This window comes from Carlito syrichta, unplaced genomic scaffold, assembly GCF_000164805.1.
Source record: "Carlito syrichta isolate Samal-C Ts95f unplaced genomic scaffold, Tarsius_syrichta-2.0.1 Scaffold305653, whole genome shotgun sequence".
NCBI classification, from domain to species: domain Eukaryota; kingdom Metazoa; phylum Chordata; class Mammalia; order Primates; family Tarsiidae; genus Carlito; species Carlito syrichta.
In genome coordinates, this window is record NW_007249749.1 from 691,064 (window position 1) to 710,402 (window position 19,339).

The 19,339-nt window shown below is 37.7% G+C and overlaps 2 protein-coding genes across 5 annotated transcripts in view; one reads left to right on the plus strand and one right to left on the minus strand.

The window, feature by feature from the left end:
• Window positions 1–6,132, plus strand: part of NDUFAF2 (NADH:ubiquinone oxidoreductase complex assembly factor 2) — a 201,267-nt gene extending 195,135 nt beyond the window's left edge. For 2 of the 3 annotated variants that reach the window (XM_008062082.2, XM_008062081.2), the window contains one exon: window positions 5,810–6,132. In XM_008062082.2, coding sequence (XP_008060273.1) covers window positions 5,810–6,061 — 252 coding nt within the window. In that variant the 3' untranslated portion in view covers window positions 6,062–6,132. The remainder of the gene's footprint in view (window positions 1–5,809) is intronic. The other variant, XM_008062083.2, reaches the window with a different exon arrangement.
• Window positions 6,133–10,285: 4,153 nt separating this feature from the next.
• On the minus strand, window positions 10,286–13,897 carry SMIM15 (small integral membrane protein 15). 2 transcript variants are annotated; one of them, XM_008062085.1, is made up of 3 exons: window positions 13,812–13,897; window positions 12,643–12,765; window positions 10,286–11,857 (listed from the first exon to the last, which is right to left on the minus strand). In XM_008062085.1, the coding sequence occupies exon 3, from the start codon at window positions 11,833–11,835 to the stop codon at window positions 11,611–11,613; it is 225 nt and encodes a 74-aa protein (XP_008060276.1). In that variant the 5' UTR covers window positions 11,836–11,857; window positions 12,643–12,765; window positions 13,812–13,897; the 3' UTR covers window positions 10,286–11,610. The 2 variants fall into 2 exon arrangements, with proteins under 2 accessions (XP_008060276.1, XP_008060275.1); XM_008062084.1 differs by lacking the exon at window positions 13,812–13,897 and having other exon boundaries at window positions 12,643–13,032.
• Window positions 13,898–19,339: the final 5,442 nt, after the last annotated feature.

Consider the following 19,339-nt stretch of genomic DNA (forward strand, 5'->3'; position numbering starts at 1 on the left):
CAACAGAGTGAGACTCCAACCCAAAAAAAAAAAAAAAAAAATCATGTTTTAAACTTAACCTTTCATAAGCAGTGATAATTTATATTATAATTTTGACACAAAAAAATGTATAAATTCAAACATTGAATGATATAGACTGAGCATCTCAAATCCAAAATGCTCCAAAATCCAAGCTCATTGGAGTACTTCAGGTTTTGGATATTTGAATTGGGGATGCTTAACTGGTAGGTTAAAAGTATAAATAATACAAAATCCAAGACACATCTGGTTCCGTGCATTTCAGACAAGGGATACTAAACTTGGAATACTTTTCACAACTGAAGAATTTGTTTTCCCAATATCAGGACTCCATAAACCACTCAAACCTAAACTAAGTTGCTTCAATTGGACATCACCATTGCCTGCTGAAATGAAAGAGATTGTCACAGAACACTGGTCATTCATAAATAATACATTTACAGGAAAAGTTTTGACATACAGACTTTGATACAGCTCATGCTTTCTCTGTTGTCAGTGTGGTTTCTTTCTCTTCTTTCCTAAGATTGGGAGAAAGATATCCTTCAATATTTCACTCTAGGAGACTCTTTCTGTGACTCCCCCAGAAGGAGTTGACCTCATGCATTACTTTCTGATTGTCACCCCATGAGGTTCTGCTTCAGATAGACAAGAAGGGCCATTGTTGGCATGCTGCTCTAAATACCAAGTTGGGGAGCTAGGACAATGGTATAAGACATGGAAGGTTGAGTGAGCAGACTCTTCGTTGATGGGAGTAGAGAGGTGGTGAGGTAGAGTACTGTTAATTTGAAGGCTGAGCATGGTAGCACCGACTTTCACACTATGCATCTCCTGAACTGGCTTTACAAAGCTTGAGAAGTCCTCATGGTAGGAATCCAGTCATGGCAAGCCTCAGAATCCATGGCAGAAGTTTCATGGACTGTGTGATTATATTCCTCATATGTGCAGGGAACTGGAAGTGGGTAGATATAGAGTTCCAGGGCATTCAGCACCTTGCAGAATGTCCAGAAATCTGACTTTGTTCTCTGCAATGAAGTTCTTCATTCTGATTATTTCCAGTGCTACTCATTCCATTGTTTAGATTCAGGTTTACACCGTGTGACATTTTCCTTCAGCTAAAGTACTTCCTTTAATGCTTCTTGTAGTAGAAGTTTGCTTGTGACAAATTCAGCTTTTGTTTGACTGAAAATGTTCTTATTTTGCCTTCATTTTTTAAAGATATTTCACTGGATATAGGATTCTAAGTTGTTCCCGATGAGAGCTCAGTGTTATTTCTTATCTGTCTCTTGTATAAATGTGTCTTTTTTTTTTTTTTTTTCCTGTGACTAGTTTTTAAATTTTCTCATCATTAGTTTTAAAAAAGTTGATTTTGATGTACTCTGATTTTGTGATTAGCCTGTTTGGGGTTGTTGAGCTCTTGGTTACATAAATTTATATTTTTATCTGTTTGAAATATTTTAGTCATTATTTTATCCTGTGTCTCTAACTACATGTATGTTAGACAGCTTAATAGTATCCAACAGCTCACTGACGCTGTGTTCATTTTTTAACCTTTTTTAATCTTTCTTGCTTTAGTTTGTGTATTTTCCATTGTCTTGTTTTCAGATTCATTGTCCTTCTGCACTATCTAGTGTACTGTGCACTCTATTAAACTTTTCATACGGGTTTGTTTTGTTTTGGTTTGGTTTGGTTTGGTTGGAGTCTCACTCCCATCACCCAGGCTGGAGTGCAGTGTCATATGTTGTTTTTAACCTGTAGAAGTTACATTTGGTTCTTTTTAATAGTTTCCTTTTTTTTCCTCTTTGTGTTCATTTTGTTCTTTAAATCTTTGGTCATTCTTATAGTAACTGTGATAAAAGTTCTTGCCTTTTAATTTCATCATTTCTATCATTTCTAGGTTTGTTTCTATTGGTTTTAGATCATACCTTCCTCTTCACCTCTTGATTGCATGATAAACACTGAAATATGTTATTTAATTTAGTATTTAGTTTTGTTGTCTTTCTTTAGGAAATATTGAGTCTTGTTCTGGAGGACCACTAATTGACATGTGAATCAGCCCAAAGTTTTGGAAGCTTATTTTTAAGTTTTGTCAGGGTAGATCTAGAGCAGTGGCAGTCCAGTCAGAGTTTCTGCTATGCTGGAGATGTTTTATATCTGCACTTTCCAATATAGTGGCCACAAGTCACATTTGGCTATTAAATACTTGAAATGTGGCTAGCGTAATTCAGAAACTGGGTTTTTTATTTTATGGTATTTAAATAATATGTAGCTAGTGGCTACCATATTGTACAGCACAGGTCTAGAATAAACTCTACTCCAGTGCCAGTTTAGCCCCAGGTGTTCAGTGAGGTCTCTCTGGCTGGTTAGAACTTGAATATCTCCGAGTCCAGTGAAAACTCCAGCAGTTGTTTGACTTACAGCTCCCAGTATTCTTTAGCAAAAAGCTGTCCTTCTGGTCTTGTCGAATCTCACCCTACACACGAACAGCTTGATATTCAGCTGAACACTCAAGTGGACTCCTATGCAGATTTCTAGAACTCTTTCTCTGTGTATTCTGGTACTCTGCCCAACATATCTCAATTTTCCCTGCCTCACTGAATAACTGTCTCTGTCTCCTCAGCTTAGTGAGACCACCATCCTCTGCTTAGGTTCCCCTACCCTATGCAGCAGCCCATAGGAAACTGAGATGATAGAGGGCTTGTCTTATTTGTTTCCCTTCCTCTCGGAGATTTCAATACTCCACTATCTGAAAAGCTGAATATATTTTTGTCCAATTTTCTAGATGATTTTTGGCAGGAGAACCAGTCTAGTACCAGTTATAGTACTATGTTGGCCTGAAACTAGTAGATTACATCTTAGTAACTTACACCTCTACCCATCTCAGAGAGAGAAGGGCAGAAGTTTATTATGTTTGCTTTGAATGAATGGAATAAAGAATCACTATTTTATAATCTACCTGTACCTTCTTCTGTTGTACTATCAATACCTAGCAGCCAGTTCTTTCCCAATCCTCAGAACAGCCCACTGAAGAAGACAATATTATCTCCATTTCACACATGCGGAAACTGAGACACAAGGTGGTTAAATAATATCCACAGGGTCACATAGCTAGTAAATGGCAAAACTAGGATTTTTGTGAAAATTGTAGGCCGGTAGGAAGGGTATACATATGAGTATTTGAGGTATAAATATCTGTATTTTCAGAGTTGCATGTAAACAAGATTCACACTTCTTAAGTCAATAGCAATGTTTGCTTACATTAGAACGTGAGAAAATCTGTAATTTGTATAGGTTTATCAACTAGTTCTAAGAGAACTCTAGATTACTCAAGGGGAACAAAGAGAAAGATCTTTCATTTGGCATCATTGTTTGTGTAAAGGCATAACCACCTTGTAGTACTTAGTTACTATCTTAGGAAACAATATTGTTATGAGTTTACTTTGTCCACATTTTCAGATAAAGATATAGACTCCAGGCACAGTGGCTCATGCTTGTGATCTCAGCACTTTGGGAGGCCAAGGCAGGAGAATTGCTTGAACCTGAGTTTGAGCCCAGCTGGGCAACATGGTGAGACCTGGTCTCTATAATAAATCAAAAAATTAGTGGGGCATGGCAGTGCGTGCCTATAGTCCCATCTACCCAAAAGGCTAAGGCAGGATTGCCTGAGCCCAATTGGTCGAAACTGTAGTGGCCATGAGCATGCCACTACACTCCAGCCTGGGTGACAGTGAGACTTCGACTAGAAAAAAGAGAGACAGCGAGAAAGTGGGGAGGGATCTGCGTGGGGAGAAAGAGAAAGAAGACAGAAAGAAACAGACTACAAAAAAGTTAAATGGCTTTCTTGGTGTCAGCTGGCAAAAGGTAGATTTGGGATCAGAACTTTGTGTCAAAGAATTTATCCATGTGGACGGTCATCACAATGATCACAATGTTATTCTTTTATTGAAGAAGTGAGATATTGGAAGCAACAATATGGGTAGTTAAGTAAATCATAATACAAGTGATAAGATATTACACAGCCATCTTTTTTAATGTTGAAGAAAAAATATTTATTAACAGGAAGACATGTCGTCGGTAAAATGACAAAAATTTATTTTAAAATACAAATATTTATGTGAAGAATATTTGTTTTTAAAATGCAAATATTTATGTGAAGAAAGACTTTCTTGCTCTTGGTTTATCCTTACACAAACACTGAAACATACTGTTAATTGGTAAACATATGGAGACTTAAGGTTATATTGTTTCAAGAAACTGTAAGGAAAAACACTTGCTTTATGGTAGTTTCTACTCTCAAGTAGAGTTTCTTAGGACATTATTTCTATTCGTCTTAAAGTCTACAGTTTCTATTTTCCTAACCTACCTACTTTAATTTTGTTAGTTCCAAATATTTACAAAACTGTGTTTCCTTTCATAAATGATTTATGCTCTGGTTTAAGTTTCCTGGAGGCCGGTAGCAGCGGTCTGCCTGATTAACAATTAGTTAAAAATAAAAAGGAAATTTTTTTTTCTAGGAAAAATTATAGTCTCCATATTTTTCAACTCTGACATTTTTAATGCATCTTTATGTGTAAAATAATTAACATATTCAGATTGGCCTTTCATTTGCCTAAGTACCCTATATAAGAAAGATTGCCTTGGAAGAGTAACGTTGAATAAAGAGAAAATATGTGAAGGCAGGAGAAAACAGATCTTTGCCCTCTATTTTCTTTTCATCAGAAACCATATGCATGCACCAGCTAGAAGACAGTGATAATAAAAGTGAAGTATATAAAGTAAGCATGGTCGCCACTTCAGGTGATGGGGCTGATCCTTTTAAGCCAAAACCGGGCATGCTTCGTACAACTTCTGAGTATCCTCGTGCTGCTTGAGGTTGATTACTACTACAAGTTTAACCTGGTCTCGAGCCCTTTATTCTGCTCCAAAGAATTAGCTTCCATGAAGACACAGACACTTGAAAAGCATGGAAACATGACAAAGTATTTTTGTCTACTTCCATTCTTTCCCAGTATGATACTAAAGATTTCCTTTGACATATATGATCACCTCCACATAAGAATTCTAGAGGGTGTGAGAAAGACAAACCCTGATTCCCCTACTTACTCTCACTTATAGCTATTGATCCAGAATGCATAGCCACTATGATTATTATTAAAGTAAGCTACTTATGGGGAATTGTTCTGTATTGTGAAAATTATAAGAAAATTTATAAATATTGTTCTTTCCTGCACATATTTTCTTTGAGGGGGAGTTTCATTAAATGGACTGCTCTTTACCTCTAAAAGGTCTATAACACTATAACCACAAAAATTTTTTCTTTCTTAAGTACAGGCCGTTATTTTAAATATTGGTGCTCACCTTTTTAAAGGACTATACAGTATCACTTGAAATTCACTTTAGAAGCAGAAAGATTGCATCATACATTTAGATGCCCAGATATTGCCCTGTGTCATTTTTTCAAATGTTGAAATTATAAAACAACTTCAGAAAACCTGTTTTTGTCAATGTTGTCAGATATTAGTCAGTTCCATAAACATTCTCATTTCATATTATAAATGATGTGGTGCTTCGATGCCTTTATATTATAACATAAAATCAGAACAGAACTGTTGAATTCATGTAACACTGTTATATAATCATATAGCTTTTCAAATTTATCCTATACATAGCCATATATTATTTAAATGCAAAGCAAGTATATATGTATATATTTTATTTTTATTTTCCTAAAAACTTTATTTTTGGTTTTTTAACTAGAAATTTAATAATTTCTTCCATTTATCTATTCGTGCAGGAGATACTAAAGAATGAAAAGCATAGAGAAGACATAAAAATAAAAAGCAAAAATTTTTATGAAAGCGAAAAACTCCCTAGTGAAGAGACCAAGGAGGAAGTCTTGCCTCCACCAGTTCAGACTCAAATTAAAGGGCATGCCTCTGCTCCGTACTTTGGAAAGGAAGACCCCTCAGTGGCTCCCAGCAGCACTGGTAAAACCTTTCAGCCAGGATCCTGGGCACCCCAAGATGCCAAGCACCACAATCAATGACTGCATTATGGTCAAATAATTTCATTTATATGGATGCGACTATTTTAACAAATAAAAGTAAAAGTTAATTACTTTGTGTTTTCTGAATGCACAAATGTTTTCTATTCCACTAAGCATAAAAGTTCATTTTTAGTATGCATAAGAATTGTGAGATTATGAACTAAAGAAGCCTAACTTATTTTCTACTTAAATCATTAGATTTAGTCAAGCCAGGACAGTGGCTCACGCCTGTAATCCTAGCACTTTTGGAAGCTGAGGCAGGAGGATTGCTTGAGGCCAGTTTGAGACCAGCCTGAGCAACACAGCAAGACCCGGTCTGTAATTTTAAAAAAAAATGATTTAATCATTTTTGTTTATGAATTTGCTTAGGTTTTCCTCTTCTTGGATTACTCCCTTGAGAAGTGTCATGTAGCTGTGAATGTTCCAGCACATTTTTGATCCTTATGATCATTTGGGAACCACCCACAGATATAACTTGGTAGAAATAATAAAGGCAAATAGTTCTCTCAAGTGGTAAAATATAAAAAAAATAAGAATAAAAAGATTCTAATATCTGGAGAGGTAACCTGTAAGATTCTAAAGGACTAATCAAAGACTTATGAACTTGGAGAAAACGTGGGGGCAAAGAAAATTTAGTTGATAAATGAAGGAAAAAAAAACCAAGCTTAAAGACCTGGATGAGAAGATGGAATAAAAACTAGCTTATGGTGGGATTGTGGATGGAATTTGAAGAGAGGAATTGGGACCAACAGAAGCAGCCCGTTCATCACAAAAGTCTGAAAGGACAGTAAGAGAGAAATGGTACAATAACTGGAGTTTGATGATAGAAAATTATTTTGAAAAAGTGAAAAATAGGGGAGGGCTCTCAAAAAGCAGAAATGGATCGTACTGGTAGACATGATAATGTATATGTTAAAACACTGATTACATACAAAAGTATATTTAAAAGGTCATACATTTTCTGGAGTGCACAACCAAGTTTTCGTTATTTTAATATAGTTTGTCTCAATGCCTACAATATAATATGTGCTCAATAAATATTTACTGAATGAGTGACCTAAATTTTTATGTTCTGAATAATATAAGGAAATCCTTGGTTAAGTGTTGACAATGAATTCCTAAAAACACATAAATTATAATTTTTACTTAATAGCAGATAAAAATTTTAATTGTCTAACAAATGCTGTATAGAAAGTGATTAAATGTCAAAAATCACAACATACTTATTGAATAACAAAAAGCCCCTAGTTGATACCAACATTCCAGTCAGCCCTGCTAATAATAGGTTAAATATTTTATCATGTTACATTATTACAAAGTGACACTACCTTTTACCATAGAGGCAAGAGGAACTAGCCACTAGGGAATATAAAAGGAAGCACAGGCTGGGCGCCGGTGGCTGAAGCCAATAATCCCAGCACTTTGAAAGGTCAAAGCAAGAGGACTGCCTGAGCCCAGGGGTTCGTGACCAGCCTGGGCAACTTGGTGAAACCGCATCTCTACGATATATCAAAAAAATTAGCCAGGTGTGGCAGTGCGTGCCTATAAATCCAACTACTTGGAAGGCTGAGGTGGAAGGATCGCCTGAGCCCAGCAGGTCGACGCTGGGGTGGCCGTGAACGTGCCACTGCACTCCAGCTTGGGCGAGAGTGAGACTCTGACTCAAAAAAAAAAAGAAAGCAGCACAGTTTGTAGTATAATTGGATTATGAGGTTAAGATGTTCTTAAATCCTGGATTGTAGTATTCCTACTGCCAAATCCATATTAGCTTCTTAATTGCATTCTATATACACCTTTTTCAGATGTTTGCCTTATAGGATGTTTACAAATATCTTTAATATGGCAGAATGTACCTAAATTTTCATTGTTAATGGTTTTCATCTTAAAATAGCTAGCTACTCTAAACAGCAAGAGAAAGTCTTAGCCACGTCCATATAGGAAACTGCCTTATGTTAAAGTAAGGTGATACCCCCATCATTATTAATAGAGCATGTACTTCAAGGTGGTTTTTGACAGGGAAGAATGAAATTTGTAATAATCCGTCCACACTCCTTTCCTCCCAGGCTAACATCTCAGACGTTTAGGATGCCTGATTGCACTGTTAGGTGTTGTTTAAACAAAGTCATTTATCCTACATGAAAACTGAACTATAATCTTGGCCTAATTACGACGTGCCTTTCTAAGCAATTTTTTTTTTAATTTGGTTTTTAGGCCAGACACATACAAAGCAGAACTAGAATACTAAATATTAGCTTGTCCACCATATTTCATGTTATATTTTGGACATTTACAAGTTTATTGTGAAAATGTCTTTATTCATGTAATCCCAGCACTTTGGGAGGCTGAGCTGAGGGGATTGCCTGAGCCCACAGGTTCGAGAACAGCCTGGGCAACTTGGCGAGACCTCATCTCTACAATAAAATTTAAAAATTATCTGAGCATGGCAGCGCACGCCTGTAGTTCCAGCTACTTGGAAGACTGATGCGGAAGGATCACCTGAGCCCAGCAGGTCGACGCTGAGGTGGCCATGAGTGCTGCCGCACTCTAGATTCTAGCCTGGGCAACAGAGTGAGACTCCAACTCAAAAAAATAAAAATAAAGCTGTTCATGTTAACATAAAGAACATTGTATATACCTTAAGTACTTTCTCACAAGTAAAGCCTTCTTTCTTGTGCCTCTGCTATACATGCATATATAACACACTTTTGGTTTTTAACATTACACAAACTGAAAGTACAGAAAATGTTGACTGTTAGGGTTAATCATATAAATCTACCTTATGAGCTATGCCTTAGATATCTGAAGTTAACCAACAAAAAATGGAAGAAATCAACCTTTTCCATTTCTACTAACAGACTTCTGGCTGTCATTTATTTAATTAACCTTGAATCAATATCATTTTTTAATGCTATGTCATTATTTAAAACGTAACCTGAGTTTATTGAGACAAGGCTTTCTCAAATTTATGTTCTTTGGGGAAAGAAGCATAAAGGACAATCTGTGGTAGAAAGACTCCACAAAATCATGTAGAAAAGAAACTTGTCAAACTTGTACATGTTTCCCTAACTTTTGGTATTGGAGCAAGGAATTCCTTTTAACATGTTTGAGAAATGCAGAATTTGTCCTTAAATAAGTATTTCAGGCATAAAGTAAATCAAGAGTGAGTCTATAATCATTGCAAACATAAAAAACCCTTCCTTAATAGTACCAAATATCCTCCAACTTAGAACCATGTAAAATGTAAAGCTTCCTAAGCTTATTTTGTTTGCTTATTATAAAGAAATAAAAGTAAAAACTGTACACCTGTTTCAGGAATACCAACCATGCTGAAGTTTATCACATGGACACTATGGCTCAAATCCTGACACACAAACCTTTAATTTTTTTATAAAATGTTACAGGCTGCCTGAGGACAGCGTTTTCCCCCCAAAACCAGCCATAAAAAGGCAACTGATTGTATTTAGTTCTTAGAACTTCAGAAACAACATAATTAAATAGGTAGGCAATTTTTTTAAAGTACTCTAGATAACAGTAAATGAGATTCTTTCAACATTTTTGTTACAGTGAGGAAGATGGATTTTGGGGAGAATTCCAAACAGTATTTTCATTTTATGCTCCCCTTACCCCTTACACCCATACATACACAAATATTGTAAAAGCTTGATCTTACATGTACAAAAAGGTTCTATAAATGTTGGGAAAAGGTAAAGAAATAAACAGCATATATCAAACAAATACAAAATTGGTATGTGTTATGACTTGAATAGAAATCTAGAAAAACAGACTTGTAATTAAATACTTTAAATTGTTATAACCAGTAGATAATTAAGAATTACTACTATATCCTTTGCTTCAAAACTTTAAAATATGACCATAATCCATCAGAGCCAGTTTTATATAAGCACTTTTTCAGTTTTAATTTCAATAATATAAAAACTATATTCTAGACCACCTAAAGAACGAACTCATAACTAAGTATTGAATTATTTCATTGCCTAGAGTTGCAGTGTGTTGCTCACACTGACATCAAATAGAAACCAATAACCTAAAATAATAGCATTAAGTGTTGTGCAAACTGGTCCATAAACATTCACAGGGGTCCTTAGGTTCTCAAACTTGAGAACACTGTCATAAGATTTTAAATATATGTTCAGCTATAATTCTAACTTGCACATTTCTAACTCACATTGTTACCCCACCCAAAAAAAACCAATGCGAGACCTCTTTACAAAATTATCAAATTTATTTCAATATCTAGTTTCATTTTTAAATTAGAGCTGCTTGACAATTTTTTGTAACTTAAAATTCACTGTCAGGTGCAGAAAACAACAAGCTATTAAATACTGACAGTGAATAAAATTACTGGACCATGCATTTATAGTAAAAGCCATGCTTACTAGTAAAAAACTTCCAGTTATACTGCTTAACTTGAAAGAAACATCCTTTAACTTCTGATTATAGCACATTCTCTCATTCTCATTTTGACATAATTTATCCCTTCACTCAGTTACTACTGTGCCTCAACAAAATGTTCACCAATTTCCAGTCTTTCTTTCCATTTATGAAAACTTAACTTATTCTTTAAAAGAAATCTGAAATTTTAATTTTCACTTAGAACTTGTTTAATCACAATGTATTAGACATAACTACCACATGAATTAAAACAAAGAATGGAATAAAAATGAAAGTGGTGTCTATATAATCAGCAAATTATCTGATAAGACATTTTAACTATTTCACAGTTCTACTTAGCATAAAAATAAACTGGTTCCCAGGTATAACAGCGTTTGGCATTTTTACTGCAAGCTATAAATCATGTTACTCTTCTTAACAAATCATCTCTAAGAAAATGGCAGTGTTTGTAAGTACAAAACTGTTACATCCAATAAGTAGTATTCTACATAGTCAAGAAAAGAGAATTCTTTATAAAATTATGTCTTAAAAAATTCAAAATGCTTTTATAATTACCAGTTGTCTCAAAGGCTAAAATAAGAAAAATGTAGCAAGTAGAACTACTCATTAATATTTTGCTTTGAGAAAGCCAGAAATGATTCTATTCTAATAAGCAATAACGATAAAAGATATGATTAATATAATGTATCTCTTTTAAGAAAAAGCACACTTTCCACCTCAGAAAGGACAATTCTGACTTTAGCATTCTTAATTTTCTTTGTGCAGAACAAGACCACATTGTAAATAGGATTTATCTGAATAGAGTTCATGATCTAAAATCATTTTTCCCCACAGGATGTTGTCATTTCAGTACATAAATGACTAAATGGCAAAAAACTAAGTTAGTTATAAAGAATTTATATCACCAAAATTGCTAATTTACAATAACCTGCCAATAGATACCAACAAACTTCTACACCCAAGCCTAAAAGTTACTACAATATTGAGGTCAGAACTAACATGATTCTTTCGTTTGGTCAAATTTCACTTACTAAATAATACTGTCAAGAAATCCATTTAAGAAACCTTAGTAGGTCCTTCCAAAGCCGCATAATTTCCAAATTATTTTCCTCTGGTTACAGAGTCTGTTCATTCCTTCAATCCTTTTTTAGTCGTTTAGCTTTTGCAATATTTTCTTGACGTTTTTGTTTCTTCTTTTGCTCCTTCTCCTTGGCCTCAATCATTTTGGCCAATTTCCAAGACAGTACAGCACTTGCTAGGAACAGTGGAGTAAGAGCCAAAATAACTGTTGTAAGGAAGCCATACGGGTCCTTTGCAGCCCATTCCACAACATACTCAGCCCAACCCTTTATATCAAACATCTTCGTAGCAGTCTTAGGAAAACTGGAAGTGGGGGGTGGAGAAAAAAAGAGGAGAAAGACTGGTTAATCAAATTTTCAAGAAGTTTCATCATACACCTGGTCAACTCAGAATTCCAATAATTCAACCCGGACAACCAGCATCAAAGAAGTTACAGGAAATAAAAAGTAAAAACCTATGACTCTGTCATAAGGACTATTCATTCTCACATGCGTCCTATATTCAATGCAAACTTTATTTAGCAGCAGAATTTTATAAGAATCTTAAGTTTTCCACACTCATTCCAGGAAACAGCCGAATCCTGTTTGTCGTTTTTTGACATCTCCTTAGTACTACTAAGTACTAATTAACAAAAGTACAAGTCATCAACTTTGGTGTTTGGAAAGGACAAGCCACAGAGCAAGTGAAATGCTCTCAGAGAACTAGAGGTAATGGATGGCTATTTCCAAAGGGATAGAGAGGGTAAGGGAGTCATGGTGACATTCTCATATGCCAAGATATATAAGCAAAAAGTGATGTGCTGTTTTATGCCTTTTCAGCTTTGAGGACCCCTGTTGGAATAAACATAATTTAGTAAATGAAAAAAGTAGTCACAACAGGTGCCGTGCATTTTGTTCCTTTTTGAGTGCAAGGGAAGGCCATCTGGCAAATGAGGATGGTGTGACTTGAGTGACATTTTCTATTTTGCCCCAGAGGCTTTCATGTTTGTGTCAACCTCTATTCAAAGTGGAAAATAAGAATACCTGGGTAGGAATGGTTGTAAATACAGCCACCTACAATTTCAGAAGGGATTTTTAAAGGTCGCCTACCTTATGCTTGAGTAGAGTGATCTCTAACTTTGTCCTGGTATTAGTGAGCCAGTCACAGTTTCAGATGCCCCTTGGTTGTCTGTCTTTAGTTCTACTGTATACTTCTGGCAGAAGGCTTAAATTCTGTACAGTGGGTAAGTTAGAAAAAAACAAAGAAGAAGAAAAGGAAGCCACAACTTTCAGGATAACTGTAAAAAAGTTTTAAATGTAAAATTTCCATGTTGTCTATACACAACCTTCGTGACATGTAAAACTGCCTATCAATTATAGGCATTTAGTATCTGTTTCTTCATTTGACTTCACAACTGCAAATGCCCTGTGAGAAAATCCTAATTACTGGAAATCAAGTATTTTACTAAGTTACTTATTTCAGTAATAAACTCATTTATGAAGTTCATTAACATATGATAAGTTGGCTCACTGATGTTACACAACATACCCATTCCTAGATCTTATACTTTTCATGCTACAAATGTTGCCATCCACTTATGTATTGAATTAGGCAAAATATTACAAAAATCAAACATCTCACCTTACTCTCTAAAGGTTCTCTGGCCTATTATACAACTCGTGTCCTTCATTTAAAAATAAAATCGGAAGAGACAGCCAAAGCAAATTATGAATCATCCACAATCCCATCACCTCAGGAAAACTTACACCTTTCGACGGCTGCTTCATGTTTTCAGCAAAAATCATGTCTCTTATTTCCAGAAGACACACGAAAGTGCCTGAGACAAATATACTAGCCCGACTCCATGCGCCCTCACCCACAGGCGGAACTAGGTTCTACAGAGGTCGGCCTTTCTGCAGCTCCTCCAGCCTGGTAGTGAATAAACCGTGCAAGTTTCAGAAACTTGCAAAAGAACTCTTGTAGTAAAGCGGGAACCAAGGACGTGGTGGTCTACGGCAAAGTTTCAGCTATTAACACAAAGGCGAGATCGTCCGCAGGCCAACCATCGCCCTGCACTTCGACTCCGGACTCGAACACCCGCCGCCTCTCACACTTACAGGAAGAGGTACACCTCGACCGCGCAAAGGGGGTGGACCGGCTTGCTCTCCAGGCCAGACCCGCGTGGCGCCTGGAGCAGCAGCTGGCCATCCCCACTTCGTCCTTTGTCTTTCCCTCCCTCCTTGTTTCCCCTCCCGCTCACGCTTCCTTCCTTCCTTACCCTCACGGGCCGCAGGGCCACGGGGGCCGCGTTCTCTCCGCCCCTTGGCCTCAGGCAGCGCGGGGGGCGGGCGGGGCCCGCAGAGCCGGGGGTCTCGGGGAACCCGGGGCCAACCCCGCCACGCCTCGCGCCGCGGCCGCCTCCGCTGGGCACGGGGACAAACCTCGGCGGCGGCCACCACCAGCCTCCCCTACTTCCACCGGGGGCTCGGCGCTCACTTCCAACTCACCGCCAGACCGGAAGCAGGAAGGCGGAAGCCGCGGCCTTGCGCCCCGCCCCCTGGCCGGCCCCTGCCCCGAGTCGGGCGTGAGGAAGTCGAGGGGGCAGTTTCCGGTTGCGCCATCGCGGCCTGGGTCCCAGGACCTCTACCCAGAGGGCGCGGGAGGGTGGGGACCGAGAGGTTGGGGGGCAGCGCGGATATTTCCGGTGAGCTGCAGGTGAGGCACCGGGAAGGCGGCGGCACTGGGGCCCCTTCCCGGCCGGAGCCCGAGGCAGGCATCTCCAGCCGGGGAGAAGCGGGGGGCGAGGAGGCGCTGGGCGGCCTGAGGCCTGGAGGAGCGGGTTCCAAACTCTTAGGATCTTCTGCCTTTGCCCCCAAACTCTGTCGGGAAACAGCTCCTCCCGTCCCCTGCCGAAGCCGAACAGGTGGAGGGTCCCGGGTAGGTGAGGTCTTTGGCCGCGGGAAAACTCAGACCAACGAGCAGCGGCCCGAAAGGACTTTGGCCCGGAAACCGCCCAAAGTCAAGGTGAGGGTCACACAACGACCCCTGAAGGAATCTAGCTAGACCTTCTGGTTCACCTTCCACCCCATGCCTCCCTCTACTGCTGGTTGGACAACGGTGAAAAACAGGAGACAGCAGCAGCTGGGCCGTGATGGATTCACCGAACCTTGCTACCAAGGGGAAATGCAGCCATGCTGTGTGAAAACGGGTTTTTTGTTGTTTGTTTTTAATTTAAGAACCTAACTCATTTCACAAAAGAATGATCAATACTTGCCCAAAGTAAACTTGTTAAATAATTAAACTGTCAGGGCATAGAGTTCTCCTAGAGGTACTTGTTTTTTTCCATACACAAATAAAGGGATGCAAAAGTCAACAAGCAGAAAGGGTGAGTTAATATTGTCTTCTGATCTACAGGAACTGAAAGATTAGCTCTGGTTTGGTTTGTGACCAAATTTTGTAATTGCTTGCACTGAGCTGCTCTGTTTGACTACCTCTGGCAAATGTTGCAAGACCTCTTCGCTGTTGTGTGCCAAATAAAGCAGGTTTTTATTCTCGAAAGACTGTAAGAATGTTCTCTTTGAGGAGCAAGCTACAACATGTATAACTAGTTTAGTTATAACAACAATAACTATTATTTACCAGGGAACAGGCTTTTGTCAGATAATCTAACGATCTAAAATACTGTTTGTTGAGCATATGTTAATGTTTGTAATGTTGTATTGCCAGCAGTTTTCTTGCTCATTTTTACTTGAAAAGCTGGATGCTGGAAGATGGTTTCAAAACCTATGCTGCTTAGACAGTCTGTACCTGTAGCAGCCAGAAAAAGTAGACTCAATCACTGAACTGTGTGCACAGAAAACTTACTTGCTAAAGGTAGCTTTTTTTAAAGTTTGCCCAAGAAGTGAACCCAGGACAGGATCAGGATTTATTATTTTAACATCCACTCCAGAGGCCTAGGCGTATGTGTTGTAGTTTAATCATGGATAGACAGTTTTCTGTCTCCCAATGTTTGGTCTACTGCATCCCTGGATAGAAGCACAGGAGTCTTGGGCAGGAAGAAGGGGCACATGAAGAGGAAGCCTCTGTAGTGCTTTAGCTGTAATCTGATTTTACTGATCTGGCTTCTAGTTAGAGGGCAGGCTACAAGCCCGGGAGCAGCATAGAGGTTGCCACAGCAGAGCTTACTGCAATCTGTATTGCCTTAACAAAAGAAGGTGTTGAGATTGGTTCAGATATTGTGTACTGCCTTCTATATTAAGGAGTCTTAGCTTGTGAAGTCTTAATTTCACAAGTCTTGGCTCAGTGCTGATATATGTTTTTAAATCACTTAGAGCCTGTTTCCTCTTATGTATGTGGAAAACATACTAGGTGGTCCCTAGTGCACTTTCAGCTTTAAAATCTAAATTGGACTGGATGTGGCCATTTTTCTGACTTATGCTTCAAAAATAGTATAGAAGGGTATTTGGCAGAAACATCATTGCCAGTTTTTGTTTTGTTTTGTTTTGGTTTGGTTTGGGTTTTTTTGAGTTGGAGTCTCACACTGTCGCCCAGGCTGGAGTGCAGTGGCACACTCATGGCCACCACAGCCTCGACCTGCTGGACTCAGGCCATCCTTCGACTTCAACTTCCAAGTAGTTGGGACTACAGGTATGCACCACCATGCCTGGCCAATTTTTTTATTTATTGTAGAAATGAGGTCACACCAAATTGTCCAGGCTGGTCTTGAACCCATGGGCTCAGGCAATCATCTCACCTTGGTCTCCCAAAGTGCTGGGATTATAGGCGTGAGCCACTGCACCCAGCCACCAGGTTTCTTAAGGTCTCATTCTTTATATGAGAGGATCCTTAATCAGGTTTTTAATTCTCTCTCAAATATCTGTCAGAATACAAATGTATTAAAATAACAAGAAAATATGTTTTATTTACTTTAAAGAAATGAAATGTAACTTTAACCAAATTAATTAAACTTTAACACTATCAGTTAGATAGGGCCTGCTTTTATATAAGAATAATCCTTGTGTAGTATATCATATTAACAGCCTGATCAGCACTAGTGTAGTCTGTTACAGTTATATTTGTAAATGAAGCCTTATAAAAATCCTATTTTTTTCTCTTGAGATGGAAAGCAAAATGTGCTTTTTTTTTTTTTGCTTAAAAAGTATTTTTTCCTTGGTTGATACAAAGTTACATTTTCCTCAAATCCATATCAAAATTGTGAATGAGTAAAATCTGGAAAGATTCAGATAATATTATTGTAAAATATAATTTATGACCGGGCTTGATGGCTCAGCCTGTAATCCCAGCACTTTGGGAAGCCAAGGTGAGTGGATTGCCTGAGCCCGTGGGTTCGAGACCAGGCCTGGGCAACTTGGCGAGAACTTGTCTCTACAATAAATCAAAAATTAGTCGCGCATGGTAGCATGCACCTGCAGTTCCAGCTACTTGGAATGCTAAGGCGGAAGGATTGCCTAAGCCCAGCGGGTCGATGCTGGGGTGGCCTGACCCTGCTGCTGCACTCTAGCCTGGGAGACAGAGTGAGACTCACTCAGAAACAAAAAAAATAGAGCAGAATTTTAAACACATCTGGCCAAAATCTCTGCTCTTTTTTAACCCTTTGAACTCAGAGACTTGTTGCAGCTCACCTACCAGCAACTCAACCGCACTTTTTTATGAAATAGTGAAAAACGAATAACTTCATATTAAATAGTATAGTGCTGGAACCACTTATTTTATTGTAATGATATTTGGCTTATAATGGAATTTTGGACGTTGAGAAACTTAGTTATGACAAAAAAATCAAAATTTTATCTCATTTTTCTAACATATTCTAATGTGTGAAACAGTCAACAACATGCATTGCAAGTTCATGAATACATGTTGTGCATATAGTATCTTGTCTGACATCTTTCTGTCTTCCACCTGGTGTTTTTCTATTGAAGCAGACAGTGCAAACTCGTTTTCTTTCTCCCACATTAATGATATGCAGTTTACTGTTGAGTATGTTGTTCGAAGATGAGGAAGGACAAGGACATACTCTGATTCCTGAAAACCACTTCATAACTAATCAATCGTGTCCCAGTATATTCCATCTCTTCACCTACTTTTTCGTGCAATTTGAATGAAATGTTTTAAGGAAACGTGCATTTTTGAAAAGTTTGTGCTTGCATAAGTTGTCCTGTATAATCACCAACAGTCTCTTTTATGTCCCCTGAGAGGGGACATCAGAGTGATTTGTTAGATTCACGATGTCTCCTCAGAGGGGACATCTGAGTGCAAAGGGTTAATATCCAAAGACTTGACCAAAAAAAAAAAAAAAAATGCTGATCTCATAAAATGATGCTTTTTGATTCTATAAATGATAATAACAACTAAAAACCCTTCACACTTCAAAATTGCCTATTGTCCAGGTGGTGGCAGCATGTCTCAAAGAGCTAGTGTGCTGGAGGTTTTCTCCTTGCCAGTTAATTTGCTTTTTCACCTCATGTACATGCTGTATCAACCTCTAACTTCTCTGTTGGGCTCCTTCCCTCCTATTAGATCAACCTAGCAATGATTCGTTCTCCCATCATCCTCATCTTCTGATTGGATCATACTCTGTCAATTTCTTTCAACCTGTTTTACCTACAGAGTATCACCATATTATTTTCTAGAAAATAATTTTGGTTTATCCAGTAAGACAATAGTTTTTTTTTGTTATTGATATTTGTTTGACTATTACCAAATGTTATTTGGCAGAAACACCTCCTAAACTAAATATTAGCTAGTATTATTAGAAAGTACTTATCTAAATTAGAAGCCATGCTTCTTAAACTTAATGGGATACACCAATTAAGGAGGTAGTGAAAAGCTTTTAAAAGATAGAATTAGTCTTCAAAATAAGAACAAGAAGATTTGGTAGGGAAAAATGAAAGGTTATATAATCTAGAAAAAAATGCATGCAAGTATATATCAGAATAACTCAGTAAACCTTCTTTAGCCAAAAATTGCTTGGAACATTCTTTTCATATCTTTGTAGGGCCACTGCCTTCCTAGTGGGTTCAAATCAAGTGCTATGTGTCACAAAAGGCCTCTCCACCCCTATAAATTTTTTTTTCCACAACCCTTTCCTCAGTCTGTCTTGTTTACTGATCTGTTGACTATTTTTTCCCACTAGAATGTAAGCTATGTGAGATCAGTTACCCAAGTACTAGGACATTGTTTTAAATAATTGATTTCAAGATACATCATTCCTATTTACAAATAAAACTCTTAGTGTTTGAACGAGTCATGAAATGATTTAAATCCTGGATATTTGTATTCATAATAAAGTACCAAATTGTTGGAGTATGCTTTGAAAGTGGTGAGCATACTACCCCAGGAAGAAGAGGTCTGAAGATTAATAAATAGGATGTTTGGGGAAAGGTTAAAATAATTGTGGTTGTCTTGTTAATGAAAGAAGAACTTCGCGGTTTCCAAGTTTGTAAAAGTATTTACGGAAAAGTAATGATTCACCATTTTCATTGATAAGATAAAAAGAATTACTCCTAGACTGTAGGTGCTAAGATTTAAGATAAGAACAAGCTAGAGTAGAGATCTAAATAGAGATCTTTGAAAATGGGATAAGAGTGTATATACAGACTAGATGCCCTCTTTAGATATCTTCCAGCCTCATGATTCCAAATGCAGATTGCAGGAGAAATAGATTAGATAGCAAGTGCTTCTCTTTTTAAAGATTATTCCTTGCTTCCCATGATCATTTACATACATTTTAGAACCAATTCAGTATGACTTTTGAGCACAGTCTATACAGGTGATTATAAATGCTGC